The 11,158-nt window shown below is 34.4% G+C and overlaps 3 protein-coding genes and 1 long non-coding RNA gene across 5 annotated transcripts; 1 reads left to right on the top strand and 3 right to left on the bottom strand.

Moving 5' to 3' along the window:
- Positions 1-4,130: 4,130 nt before the first annotated feature.
- LOC116179685 lies at positions 4,131-5,038 on the bottom strand. Its single transcript, XR_004147015.1, has 3 exons — positions 4,920-5,038; positions 4,581-4,867; positions 4,131-4,532 (listed from the first exon to the last, which is right to left on the bottom strand). It is a non-coding gene; the product is annotated as an uncharacterized LOC116179685 (long non-coding RNA).
- A 1,330-nt stretch (positions 5,039-6,368) lies between these two features.
- On the top strand, positions 6,369-7,716 carry LOC116179574 (putative nuclease HARBI1). 2 transcript variants are annotated; one of them, XM_031499375.1, is made up of 4 exons: positions 6,369-6,577; positions 6,697-6,983; positions 7,070-7,267; positions 7,319-7,716. In XM_031499375.1, the coding sequence occupies exons 1-4, from the start codon at positions 6,369-6,371 to the stop codon at positions 7,705-7,707; spliced, it is 1,083 nt and encodes a 360-aa protein (XP_031355235.1). In that variant the 3' UTR covers positions 7,708-7,716. The 2 variants fall into 2 exon arrangements, with proteins under 2 accessions (XP_031355235.1, XP_031355241.1); XM_031499381.1 differs by lacking the exon at positions 6,369-6,577 and having other exon boundaries at positions 6,747-6,805; positions 6,856-6,983.
- Positions 7,717-7,830: 114 nt separating this feature from the next.
- LOC116179634 lies at positions 7,831-8,800 on the bottom strand. Its single transcript, XM_031499441.1, has 2 exons — positions 8,359-8,800; positions 7,831-8,279 (listed from the first exon to the last, which is right to left on the bottom strand). Exons 1-2 carry the CDS (start codon positions 8,759-8,761, stop codon positions 7,861-7,863), a joined length of 822 nt encoding a protein of 273 aa, XP_031355301.1. The 5' UTR covers positions 8,762-8,800; the 3' UTR covers positions 7,831-7,860.
- Positions 8,801-9,112: 312 nt separating this feature from the next.
- LOC116165277 lies at positions 9,113-11,158 on the bottom strand. Its single transcript, XM_031479573.1, has 3 exons — positions 10,297-11,158; positions 9,949-10,205; positions 9,113-9,891 (listed from the first exon to the last, which is right to left on the bottom strand). The coding sequence occupies exons 1-3, from the start codon at positions 10,464-10,466 to the stop codon at positions 9,113-9,115; spliced, it is 1,206 nt and encodes a 401-aa protein (XP_031335433.1). The 5' UTR covers positions 10,467-11,158.

Genomic DNA, 11,158 nt, shown 5'->3' with positions numbered 1-11,158 from the left:
TATAACATTCATTGATCATTTTTCGCATTTCTGTGTAACTTACCTGTTAAGCCAGCGTTTCTCAACCTGTGAGGCGCGCCCCCCTAGGGGGGCGTGTAAACATTAATGGGGGGGGGCGCAGCATATCAGAAAAAAAACCACTAACTGCATTAAATAATTTATTAAAACGAAAAGAAAACAAAATCCTGACATAATTAAAAATAAAATACACATTAACGCTGATATAGTAGGTACTCTTATGAACAGGACTGTATTAATAGGTACTTCAAATTAAATTTATCAATACTAAGTTACAAATAAGGTTAACAATATTAAGTGTAAAAAACAATAATTACTAGTGACTCCCTTGGGCCTGCTTTGCCGAACGAAGCTTGTCGAAACAAGGTTTAATATTTGAAATAGACACCCTGAGTTCTTTTTCTATATTTAGCTGCGATCTATATTTGGTCTTCAAAGCAGCCACCGCAAAAAATCCTGTTTCGCAAAGATAGGATGTTGAAAATGGTAATAGTATACGAAACGCTCTGGTTTTTACTGCCGAAAACTCATCGCTCACGCCTGCCCAAAATTCAAAAAGAGATTTAGTATCAAACTGTTTTTTGATTTCGGCGTTTGCCGTCAAGTCTATGAAGAGTTCTTCTTCTGCCATTGAGAGCCCTTCGGGAGTAACTTGAAACGGATTCCTAACCCACTCGTAACTAAGTATTAATTTTCCGTCAGCAAGAAAATATTTTTTAAAATTTTTGGTCAGCATCGCTAAATGATTTTCAATGGTAATAAAGACAACTTTCACCTGTTGTTCTTCAACCTCGTAATTTTTAATAAATTCGTTTACATTTGCAAACATTTCCAGGTTTTTTTGCTGCAAATGTTTGCTCCACAATTCCAATTTTCTACAAAAAGCATTAATTTTATCACTCGTATCCAATATATGTGTATTTGCTCCTTGGAGCTGAAGGTTCAAGGTATTTAGTTTCTCAAATATGTCGACCAAGTAGCTCAATTTCATTAGAAATAAGCCATCTCGAAACTTCTCGGCTTCCGGTCGGTTTTCTTCTTCTAGAAAAATGGCGATTTCATGTCTTAATTCAAAAACACGTTGCAAACATTTCCACCGTGATAACCATCTTGCCTCGCAATAGAATAGTAATGCTGAATGTACCTACTGCACCCATATCTTTAGAAAGTGCAGAAAAGATTCTAGTTTTCAAAGGTCTCATTTTTATGTAATTAACTACTGTTACAACCGTAGTGAGCACAAAATTTAGGCCAGGAGACATTTCATTGGATGCCAGAGCTTCTCGGTGGATCATGCAATGTGTCCAGATGCACAGTGGAGATCTTTGTTTTACAAGGGCTTGTATACTTTCAAATCTTCCGGACATTGAACGAGCTCCATCGGTGCATACTCCGACGCAATTCTTCCACTCCATGTTTGCTCCGATTATATAATCATTTAAGACAGCAAACAATGCGAGAGCTGTTGCTTTGAGCTCTATGGGTTTGCAGAAAAGTAGTTCTTCAACTACTGATATGCCATCACTAAATCGAACGTAGGCAATAAGATGAGCATCTTTATTGCTATCTGTTGCCTCATCAAGCTGAATTGAAAATAACTTGTCTCGCAACTTCCCACGTAATTGATGCTGTACATCTTCAGCCATATCACCAATTCTACGTGTAACCGTATCATTTGATAGAGGTATAGACTCCAATTTTTTGGCAAAAGTATCTCCAAACATAGTTTCTACAATTTCAATTGCAGCTGGCAAAATAAGTTCTTCGCCAATAGTGTGAGGTTTCTTACATCTGGCTATTTGATACGAAACTTTATAAGAGGCAAGTAAGGCTTTTTCATTTACAGTCAGTTTTTTTTTTAAATGCCTTTTCGTTTCCATAGGTTTTTAATTTTAACTCGAAGAATTCACGGGGTTTGTTAACGTACTCACTATGAAGCGTTTCCAAATGTCTTTTAAGTTTATTAGGCTTCATGCTATCAGCTGCTAAAGTTTTGCGGCAAATGACACACAATGGCCTCTCTTCTTCATTGACTTCAGTACAAGTAAACCCAAATTTTAAGTACTCTTGAGAATATTTCCTTGATTTTATTTTTGGAACCCCCTCGCCGGTGCACTTGATGCTTCACTAGTATCGAATGTTCGCTTACGTCCAGTTAAAAATTTATCCATGATTTTGTATGAATTTAAATTTACTGTTGGCGATATATATTTTAAAAGGGTGAACTGCCCACTAAGCAAGGACAGTTTACTAAAAAGTTACATAAAGTTTGTAAATGTAAATGTAAGTTATGATGTTAATAACGACAAAGTTGCTGCAAGTTTGTGACACTAGTTAAATCTTTGTTACATTTAAATTACATTTGCAAAGTGCTTTTGTAACTCTCCTGCAAATTTGTGTAACTGTTACATGTAAATTGTTGTGTCCATGTTAACAGAAGCAAGGTTGTTAGTAACTTTGCATACACTTTCAAATTCGAATGAAAATTTACTAAAAACTTATATTTGTAATTTTGTTTTAAACTCATAAAACTAAGCTTGAAGTAAATTCTCATTGAGGAGGGTTAAACCATGCCCTGCAATATCCCTCATACGAATTTTCGGTGACTGCAGGAAAGGATACTTTACTGCCCCTACATAAATTTATACGGTTAATAAACCTAATATTATGCAATTTAGGGCCGAGATATCCAACTCCTTATAAACTACCTATTAACTATTAGGAGAATAGTGTATTTATTAGCTAATAAATAATAACATGGAGTTCCATTGTTATTTATCTGCCTAACAAATATTAGGTACCTAATTTCTCATCTTACCCAAAATGGAAAAGTTGGCAATTCTGATTTTAAGATGTTATCATTAAAAAAAAGATGGTCATATAGAAATGCATGCATGAGTTGGAGTGAAATAGTGGTTTATTGACATTTGATGAACAACTTAACCTATATGCAATTCAAATTACTGGTGAATGAGAAGCTTTGATTAATTTAATAAATTACGATGTAAGTAATTGTGACTGTTATGCAATAAATTATTACCTATTTTGTATATTTTAGTTATTTCTAAATGGCGACAAAAAGACAGCGGACCATCAATTTTAGTGAGAAGGAGGTGCGTCTTTTAACGGACATTTGTTTGAAGTATAGCAGTATACTGGAGAATAAAAAAACGGACGCTGTGACATGGAAAGAGAAAAACACTACTTGGGAGCAAATAACGGCGGAATTTAATTCTCAAAATGAAAGTTCTAATCATCGAGACACGAAAAATTTAAGGTTAAAGTATGACTGCCTTAAGAGGGAAATAAAAGCAAAAAAGGCCAAAAACAAACTTGAAATTTATAAAACCGGCGGTGGAAAGCCAGAAGGTACTCCTTACACAGATTACGAGGAAAAAATATTAGACGTGATCACATTAAGTGTAGAAGGGCTACCGTGCCGACATGACAGCGATAATGCATTAATTATAGATAATGGCATAGATATGGTAGAAACGTTACCTTTTACAGCAATAAGTAATTTGGAAAACATACCTTTCGACATACCACTGTCAGAAATTGATATTGCCGCCCCTGTTGCACGTGAGCTGGAAACGCCTATTATACCCAGCACGTCAAAGAAGTGGACTTCTGGGAAGAAGAAACGTCTACAGCCACAAGAGAGGCAGTATTTCAATAAAAAATACGAGCAAATTACCAATAATAGAACAACACTAATTACATTGCAAACCGAAAATGCAGAATTGGAAAAGCAGTTATTATTAAGTAAAATCAAATTTGCGGAAGAAGAGCATATGCTAAAAATGAAGCTGTTAAAATTAAACATTCGTAAGGCAGAAATAAATTTATTGCAAGCGGAAAAGGGCACATTAGAATAACAACACACAAAAATCACAAGTGATCATTAAGAACAAGTATTCCATTCAGTACCTTCTTATATTTATAAAAATGTCTGATAATCTTACAATAAACCTTGAAAATAATCTATATACGGTTGACGAGCATTATTTTCTACGTTTACTGGTGCAATAACATTATTGTCCTGGTCAATTTCTATGTCATCTAATTCCATAGCTTCATTTTGGTCTCTAGCAATGTTGGGAATTATTGCCGTAGCTACAATAATGTCTTGACACATAGGTAATTTGTTCCGCAGTCCCAGTGACAAAATAGGAAATTTCCGTTTCCATATACCAAATGTTCTTTCAATTATTGTCCTTGTTCCGATTTGGCATTCATTAAAATAGTGCTCTGCGGGATTTGTTGGATTATTAATTGGAGTAATTAAATAGTGACAGAGAGGATAACCGCTGTCGCCTAATAAAATGCTATTTTCCATTTCATTGTTTTCAAATTTCATACGAATTGTTGAATTCCTAAATATATGGCTGTCATGACTTGCTCCTGGCCAACGACATACAATATTTCTAATTTTATAGTTTGCATCACATACAGCTTGGACGTTGATAGAAAAAAACCTTTTCTGTTTCTGAAATTCTCAGCATGTTCACCACCTAGGTACAAAATATAGCTAACACTTCACTATCATATAAGGAACTAACCTGGATTTTGGATTCTTATGTGTGTGCAATCAATGGCACCAATAACTCTAGGAAACCTTGCGATAGCATAGAAACCTTGCTTGATTATTGTCATTTCCTCAACGGTATCTGGCATTTTAATGTACACTGGGCTTAATTCCGCAATAGCCCTTGACACTCTTCTTATAATTTGTCCAGAAGTGGTTCGATGTAAACCTCCAAAATCTCCAGCTACTATTTGAAAACTACCACAAGCATAAAACCTAAGAGCAACTAGTAACTGTTGTAAAGGTGATACAGCATGATTTCTAAAACGATAAAAGATGTGGTATACAAACTAATTACCATTACACGATTTACCTATCTGTGCGATGTCTTATATTGTCTTCAATGAGACCATTAATGTGAAGTGCAGTATTTTTTGTCACTCTAAAGCGATTGAAAAATTGTTCCTCATTCCATCCATGGAAATTATCTTGTCTCTCCTTAACCATATATCTCTGGCGATTTAATCCTAAATCTTCAATTTCCTGCATCTCTATTTCATCATCCAGTTCATGAAAATACATTTTTTTTAAGATCCTGCAATTGCTTTTGAGGTTAGGTATATAAGTAAATTAGAAGGGTATGTCAATGGAAAATATTTTTTTTACTTTTGATTTTACTTACCTTTCACGTATATTTTACGAAGATTAATATCACAAGAAACTTTTGTAATTGATGGTTTAAACTACCTTATCAGGAGCTCATACTAGCTAATAAGATATTTAGCTAATAAGGTTAGTTACTAGGTACCTATTAATTGTTAGGAGGTGAAAATCCGTAAAAAACGTTTATTAGCTAAATAAATTTATTAAGTAGTTTATTAGAAGGTGGATATCTCGGCCCTAAGATAAACTTACTTTTTATTATTTCAATTATCAGGGTATCCGATAGTTTTAAATTACCTCCTTTGCCGGTCCAACTACAGAACTGGCCTAAATGCAATTAACACGCAAATTACAACAAACGCATTCACAATAAATTTAGCACAGACCGAACCACTTTACTCGACTGAGACTGACCAAAATTGAAGAGTGTATATGTTACGGTTAAAGTATTTACTTGGCTAGTATATAAACTAGATGGATAGTATACAAACTATCCAACTGCCTGGTTATTTTGATGAAAAATCATATTTTCACTAAAATAGCTACGAGTAATGGCTGGTTTGTATACTATCCAGCTAGTTTATAAACTATACAAAATTTATCGCTAAAACACAAACCACAATGAAATTACACAAATTAGCTAGCATTTTCTGGCTAGTTTGTAAACTATCCACATTAGTTGGATAAAGTGTGAACCTGATATTGGTAGTAATACATAATAACCAACGAGTTTGTTATTATGTATTACTCAACAAACTAATCAGTTCTCTTGGGTTAATTTAGTTTAAGATAGTAAAATCCTTAGTCAAAAATGGTTTCTTTATTGGTACAATGTAAGATTGTTACAGGTACCTATTATTACTTTAGAAAAAGTAAAAGAAATATAACTCAAATAATACCAGGTGACAAAATATTAACAATAAAGTATGTCAGGACATTAATGCCCAGTTTCTCCAATGTATCTTAAGCTCTACTTGAATCTTAAGATCGCCTTAAATCTTAAGTCTATCTTAAAACGTTGCACCAACGCAAATCTGCATCTTATATTCACAAAGGCAGCCTTACATTTAAGTCGTGAAAATCTGCGACTTAAGTCGGCATTATTGTTAGTGAAGTTGAAAATGAGTGGCATTTTGTCTTTCAAACGTCACTTTTCAAAATGGAATTGATCGATGTCGATGATGTCGATGTGGTTGATATGGTAGACATAGTAGAAAATATTCGAATACCACGGCAAATTCACATTAGGAGAAATTTATTTAATATTTATTCTAATGTTGAATTTTTTCGACGATTTCGACTCGAAAAAGGGACTGCTTTATATTTATTGGAGAAAATAGAACATAGACTAGAGTACTTCCATAACAGGTAAGTACACATCATTCATAGGTTTGTTTCACGTTTGTATACTTACCTACATATAATGCTTTTTGTGACTATTGTATAGTGCGAATTCAAGGTGTACAATAATGTTTTTTGAAATTCAGGAATAATTCCATCAGTCCCATGAATCAACTTTTGCTAACGTTAAGAGCTTATGCCAGTGCAGGGCATTTTGTTGCTGTTGGAGACTTTGTGCATGCAGACAAGTCAACAGTATGTAAAATTGTTTCAAAAGTTTCAAGGCTCATAGCATCAATTGCAAGGGAATTTATATACATGCCTCGAAATGAAGTTGAAATTGCAAGTGCTCAGAATAAATTTTACGACATTGCTGGTTTCCCTAGAGTCATTGGGGCAATAGATGGATGTCATATAAAAATTCAATCACAAGGTACTTACTACACTATTTTTTTCACATTATTTTTAGTATTATACTTTACATTCGCTCATTTCTACAAATAAGAATTTAATTTAAAGGTGGAGCTGATGCTGAAATATATCGAAACAGAAAGGGATATTTCTCTGTAAATGTGCAAGCCGTTACAAGTGCTGACCTGTTATTCCAAGATATCGTCGCACGTTGGCCAGGTTCGACGCACGATACCACCATTTTTAGAAATTCACGATTAATGCATAGATTCAATAATGGAGACTTTGGAAATAGTATCTTGTTGGGTAAATAGCACTTTTTTCAATATTAATTTACAATCGCTACTTACTTTTTAGGAGATAGCGGTTATATGAATCTTTCATATCTATTTACACCTTTTCTGAATGTTCAGAACGATGGTGAAAGAAACTACAACAGAAGTCACGTTCAAAGTAGAGTCAAGGTAGAAAATCTATTTGGTGTTTGGAAAAGAAGATTTCCTATAATAGCGTATGGATGTAGAATGAAGCTAGAAAATGTACTTTGTGTTATTGTGGCTACAGCAGTTTTGCACAATTTGGCTCGTTTGAGGGGAGAACCAGAACCACCTATTGAAAATTTAATTATGGAACACGAGCTTCAGCAAGCAATTCGAGATGGAGATATTCCTTTAGCCGCCGAAGAAAATGATTTAGGCTATGATTATAGAAGACATTTAGTAGATATATATTTTTCTAGATTGTAATTTTCGTATTTTGCAAGTTTAAAGATAAATTATATTACATATTAACATACCTACTACAATAAACATTTTTTATTAAAATTGAAAATACGTACTTATACTTATTTAAATGAATTCATTCTTCGAAAAAATACTAGATTTATTTTATGGCAACATTTACTTGGAACAAGAGCACTTCCCAATTTCCTCTTCCATTAAGTAAATTTTTTTCTTGTGCTCAACTTCCATGGCATGTAACATTTTCTTGTGCTCCTTTTCTTGCAAAAGAATTTCTTTTTGAATTTGTAGTACTTCAATTTTAGCTCTTTCTGTAGGTCCCAGGTCTGCGTTAATTTTAGGTCTCCTTCGAGCAGACCAACGAGTGCCTCGTAAAAGTGTGGGCGTGGGCTCTTCGTAAGTAAGCAGAACGTTTTGATTGCACAGTTCAGTTTCATCATGTGTTTGTTCTAAAGGTGTAATCGAAGGTGTACTGGATGTACACGGTATTTCTATGTTAATTTCTTCTTGATTGGGCTTGGAAGATATCAAAATCGGCATTCCAAGAATATCCTCTGCTGGATGATCTAATATAGGTTCTACAAAATATAAAAATACTTGTATCTATGTGTGCCTCACTAAAAATATAATTAATGGAAATTCGAGTGTAAATTTTACCTTTCATTACATCAGAATCAAATTCATTTCTTAGACCAAGGACTGTCTTCTTATTTATTATATCCAAAACCAATTGTTCATTTGCTTCACAATTTTTCGAAGAAAGTGCAGGAGCAACTCCTCCACCAGTTTTGTAAAGCTCCTGCCTTTCTAGTGCCGCCTTTTTTCTTGAGTCCTGCTTCATATTGCTCCACTGCTTCCGTAAAGAATTGGCGTCACGAAAGACGTTGAAACACTTTTTATTAAAATTTTGCTCAATAATTTTCCAAACGTCATCTTTTTGATGGTTTGAAACGGCGTTTGTATCTTTATTTTCGATGATATTTTTATTTGAATCAACCAAATGAATTAATAGTTTTTTTTCTTCTTGAGTGTAATTCACTCTTTTTTTATTAGAATGCATGTTGGCCGATGTCTAACAAGTTCGGTGCACGGTTCGGTGGGGCAATGACGAGTAACTCACAGAATAAGGCCTTATTCTGTGGAGTAACTATCAAGTTTGACAGTTTGCAATTATTAGGTACCTACCTTCGGTAACGCGATTCATTAGTAAAATTGGCATTCATTTGATAAAATTCTGTGTTGCCAGATCGTTTCAGACAAATTCTGATGCTTAGCTAAGATGCGAACTTAAAATTTTGGTGCAACGTAATTTAATTTTAAGGACGCCTTACAATTAAGACCGCCTTGCCTAAGGTACAGCTTATATTTTGTTGGAGAAACCGGGCATAAAACCACCAAACAAAGAACAGTATTATTTGTTGGAGCAAGTTGCACTGTTGTGGCACTTACTATTACAGGTATATCCAGACGCAAGACATTTACACTTTTTATTCGCACAACTCTTCTTGCAGTGACATCGCACATATCCTTGGGTTGAACCCGATACTGAAAATTTTCCTGCAGCGCTTCGTAATGTTATTTCGGTGTCCGTCTTGACATTTTCCAACTTTAAAAATTGTTGCTTACATATTTCAAATTCGTTGCGGGAATAAAGCTGTTTAAGAACACCGTGAACAGTTCCAATTCGGTAAAATTCATCTTCTACACTCATTATGACGCCCAATATATTTCTATGATCTGACCGACTTCGATCTACATCTGGAATGGGTACTCTCACGGACATGCCGACAGCTCCTGGTTTAAATTTCTTGCGAGAAGTTTGTAGCATTTTTTGTGCTTGCCTTTTTAGACTTTCCTGGCATGAATCCCTTATAGCTTTAATATTGTTTTTATTCTGACAATGGTCACACACGTTTTCATCAGAACATAATAAGCATTTTTGTGGTAATGATTCATTGAGAGCATTTTCTGTTGTTTCAGTAGAGAGCAATGCCATTGCTTGTTCTTTAAATAAAACCGAGGTTCTATTGTTAACTTCGAGTGAAACTGGGGTTTCAGTATTATTTTCGGGTAAAACTGGGGTTTCGGTATTAAGTTCGAGTAAAATTGGGGTTTCAGTATTATCTGCGAATACAACTGGCCTATGAGTATTATCGGGCAGCATAACCAGCGTAGCATTTTCAATTAAATCTAAAAGAAATTAGGTTGCATTGTGAAATAATGTGGAAATACTTTCTAGATACGTACCAGACAATTGTTGGGCGGCCATTTCCTCTTCAGTGACTGTAGATTTTTCATCGGGTACAAAATTATTTGAAGGATGTGAATCTTCTTCCACTTTATCCTCGGTGTCATTACTAGAAGATAATAATGTTTCCAGTTCCTCTTCTGTACGTATGGATTTAATGTTTGTGATAGAAACAGGGAGGTTATTTAAACCATCTCTACATTTTACACCATATAAAGCTTCATAAGGACTGCGTCCAATACCAGAATGAAAGCAGCTACAAAAAACAATGAACTGAAGTAAAACGTAACTTATACAAAGAAAAACACAGTTTCTTTTCTTAAATTTCAAAATACTAGCTTACTCACCGATTTTTTTGAAATTGAACGATTTTTAAACCTTCGCTCCATTTTGTCGAGTTATTATCTTTCATCCACGACGCTAACTTGTTCTCTATATCTTGGTTCGCCCTCTCCACTGAACCTTGTGATTGTGAATGTCTCGGTTTACCATGCACAATTTGGCAGTCAGGCCACATTCCGACTAATTCCTCAATCACCTAAAAAAATCAAAATGTATTGATTTTGTTTTATTTCATCCATAGCAGCAAAATAAATTTGTAGTCACCATCTGGTCTAGTTTGTAAGTCAATGAGATCGATTTGGCATCGAGAGTTTAAATGGTTTGAAACAATTGGTTTAACAACAATTCCCTTTTTAGTTTTGTTCCGTTTAAACTGACAATTTTCACAAGTTTCAATGAACAATTTTACCATTTCCTGTGTTAAGTTGTGATACTTTTCGTTTAATAATTTTGTTGTTGCTTGACGCCCTCCATGTCCAGTTCCCTGATGGGCAGCTTTAATCGCATCATAACATTCACTCAAACGTAAAATAATCTTTCCAGATCTTCTATGTAGAATTACATAAGATGATTCGATTCTTTGTAAATCATAAGTATTTATCACATGATAATCACTCTTGTTACTACTGTCAGGTCCAGTTTCGCGTATTCTTTTGATACGTTGCAAAAGTTCACTATAATCGCTATCATTCATTAATTTTGAATTTTGCGACTTTTGGTCATAAACTTCTAATAATAGGTTTTCAAATTGTTGCTGTTGATTCATTTTTAATAACCCGATACCTATTATTAAACAAATTTCACGAAACACAACTGTACACCGTCACAGCACACAACACTTGACGAAACATAACCCCACTAAATTAC

Source organism: Photinus pyralis, unplaced genomic scaffold (assembly GCF_008802855.1).
Source record: "Photinus pyralis isolate 1611_PpyrPB1 unplaced genomic scaffold, Ppyr1.3 Ppyr1.4_LG1, whole genome shotgun sequence".
In the NCBI taxonomy this organism is placed as follows: Eukaryota; Metazoa; Arthropoda; class Insecta; order Coleoptera; family Lampyridae; genus Photinus; species Photinus pyralis.
This window is presented reverse-complemented; position numbering and strand designations above follow the sequence as displayed.

Bases quoted from the DNA above. Each gene is read 5' to 3' on its own strand.
- LOC116179574 (XM_031499375.1), top strand. From the start codon at position 6,369: ATGGAATTGATCGATGTCGATGATGTCGATGTGGTTGATATGGTAGAC. The intron at 6,578-6,696 runs GTAAGTACACAT...TTTGAAATTCAG, and splicing joins CTAGAGTACTTCCATAACAG to GAATAATTCCATCAGTCCCA. The intron at 6,984-7,069 runs GTACTTACTACA...TTTAATTTAAAG, and splicing joins TATAAAAATTCAATCACAAG to GTGGAGCTGATGCTGAAATA.
- LOC116179634 (XM_031499441.1), bottom strand. From the start codon at position 8,761: ATGCATTCTAATAAAAAAAGAGTGAATTACACTCAAGAAGAAAAAAAA. The intron at 8,280-8,358 runs GTAAAATTTACA...TATATTTTGTAG, and splicing joins TGATTCTGATGTAATGAAAG to AACCTATATTAGATCATCCA.
- LOC116165277 (XM_031479573.1), bottom strand. From the start codon at position 10,466: ATGTGGCCTGACTGCCAAATTGTGCATGGTAAACCGAGACATTCACAA. The intron at 10,206-10,296 runs GTGAGTAAGCTA...TGTTTTTTGTAG, and splicing joins GTTCAATTTCAAAAAAATCG to CTGCTTTCATTCTGGTATTG. The intron at 9,892-9,948 runs GTACGTATCTAG...AATTTCTTTTAG, and splicing joins GGCCGCCCAACAATTGTCTG to ATTTAATTGAAAATGCTACG.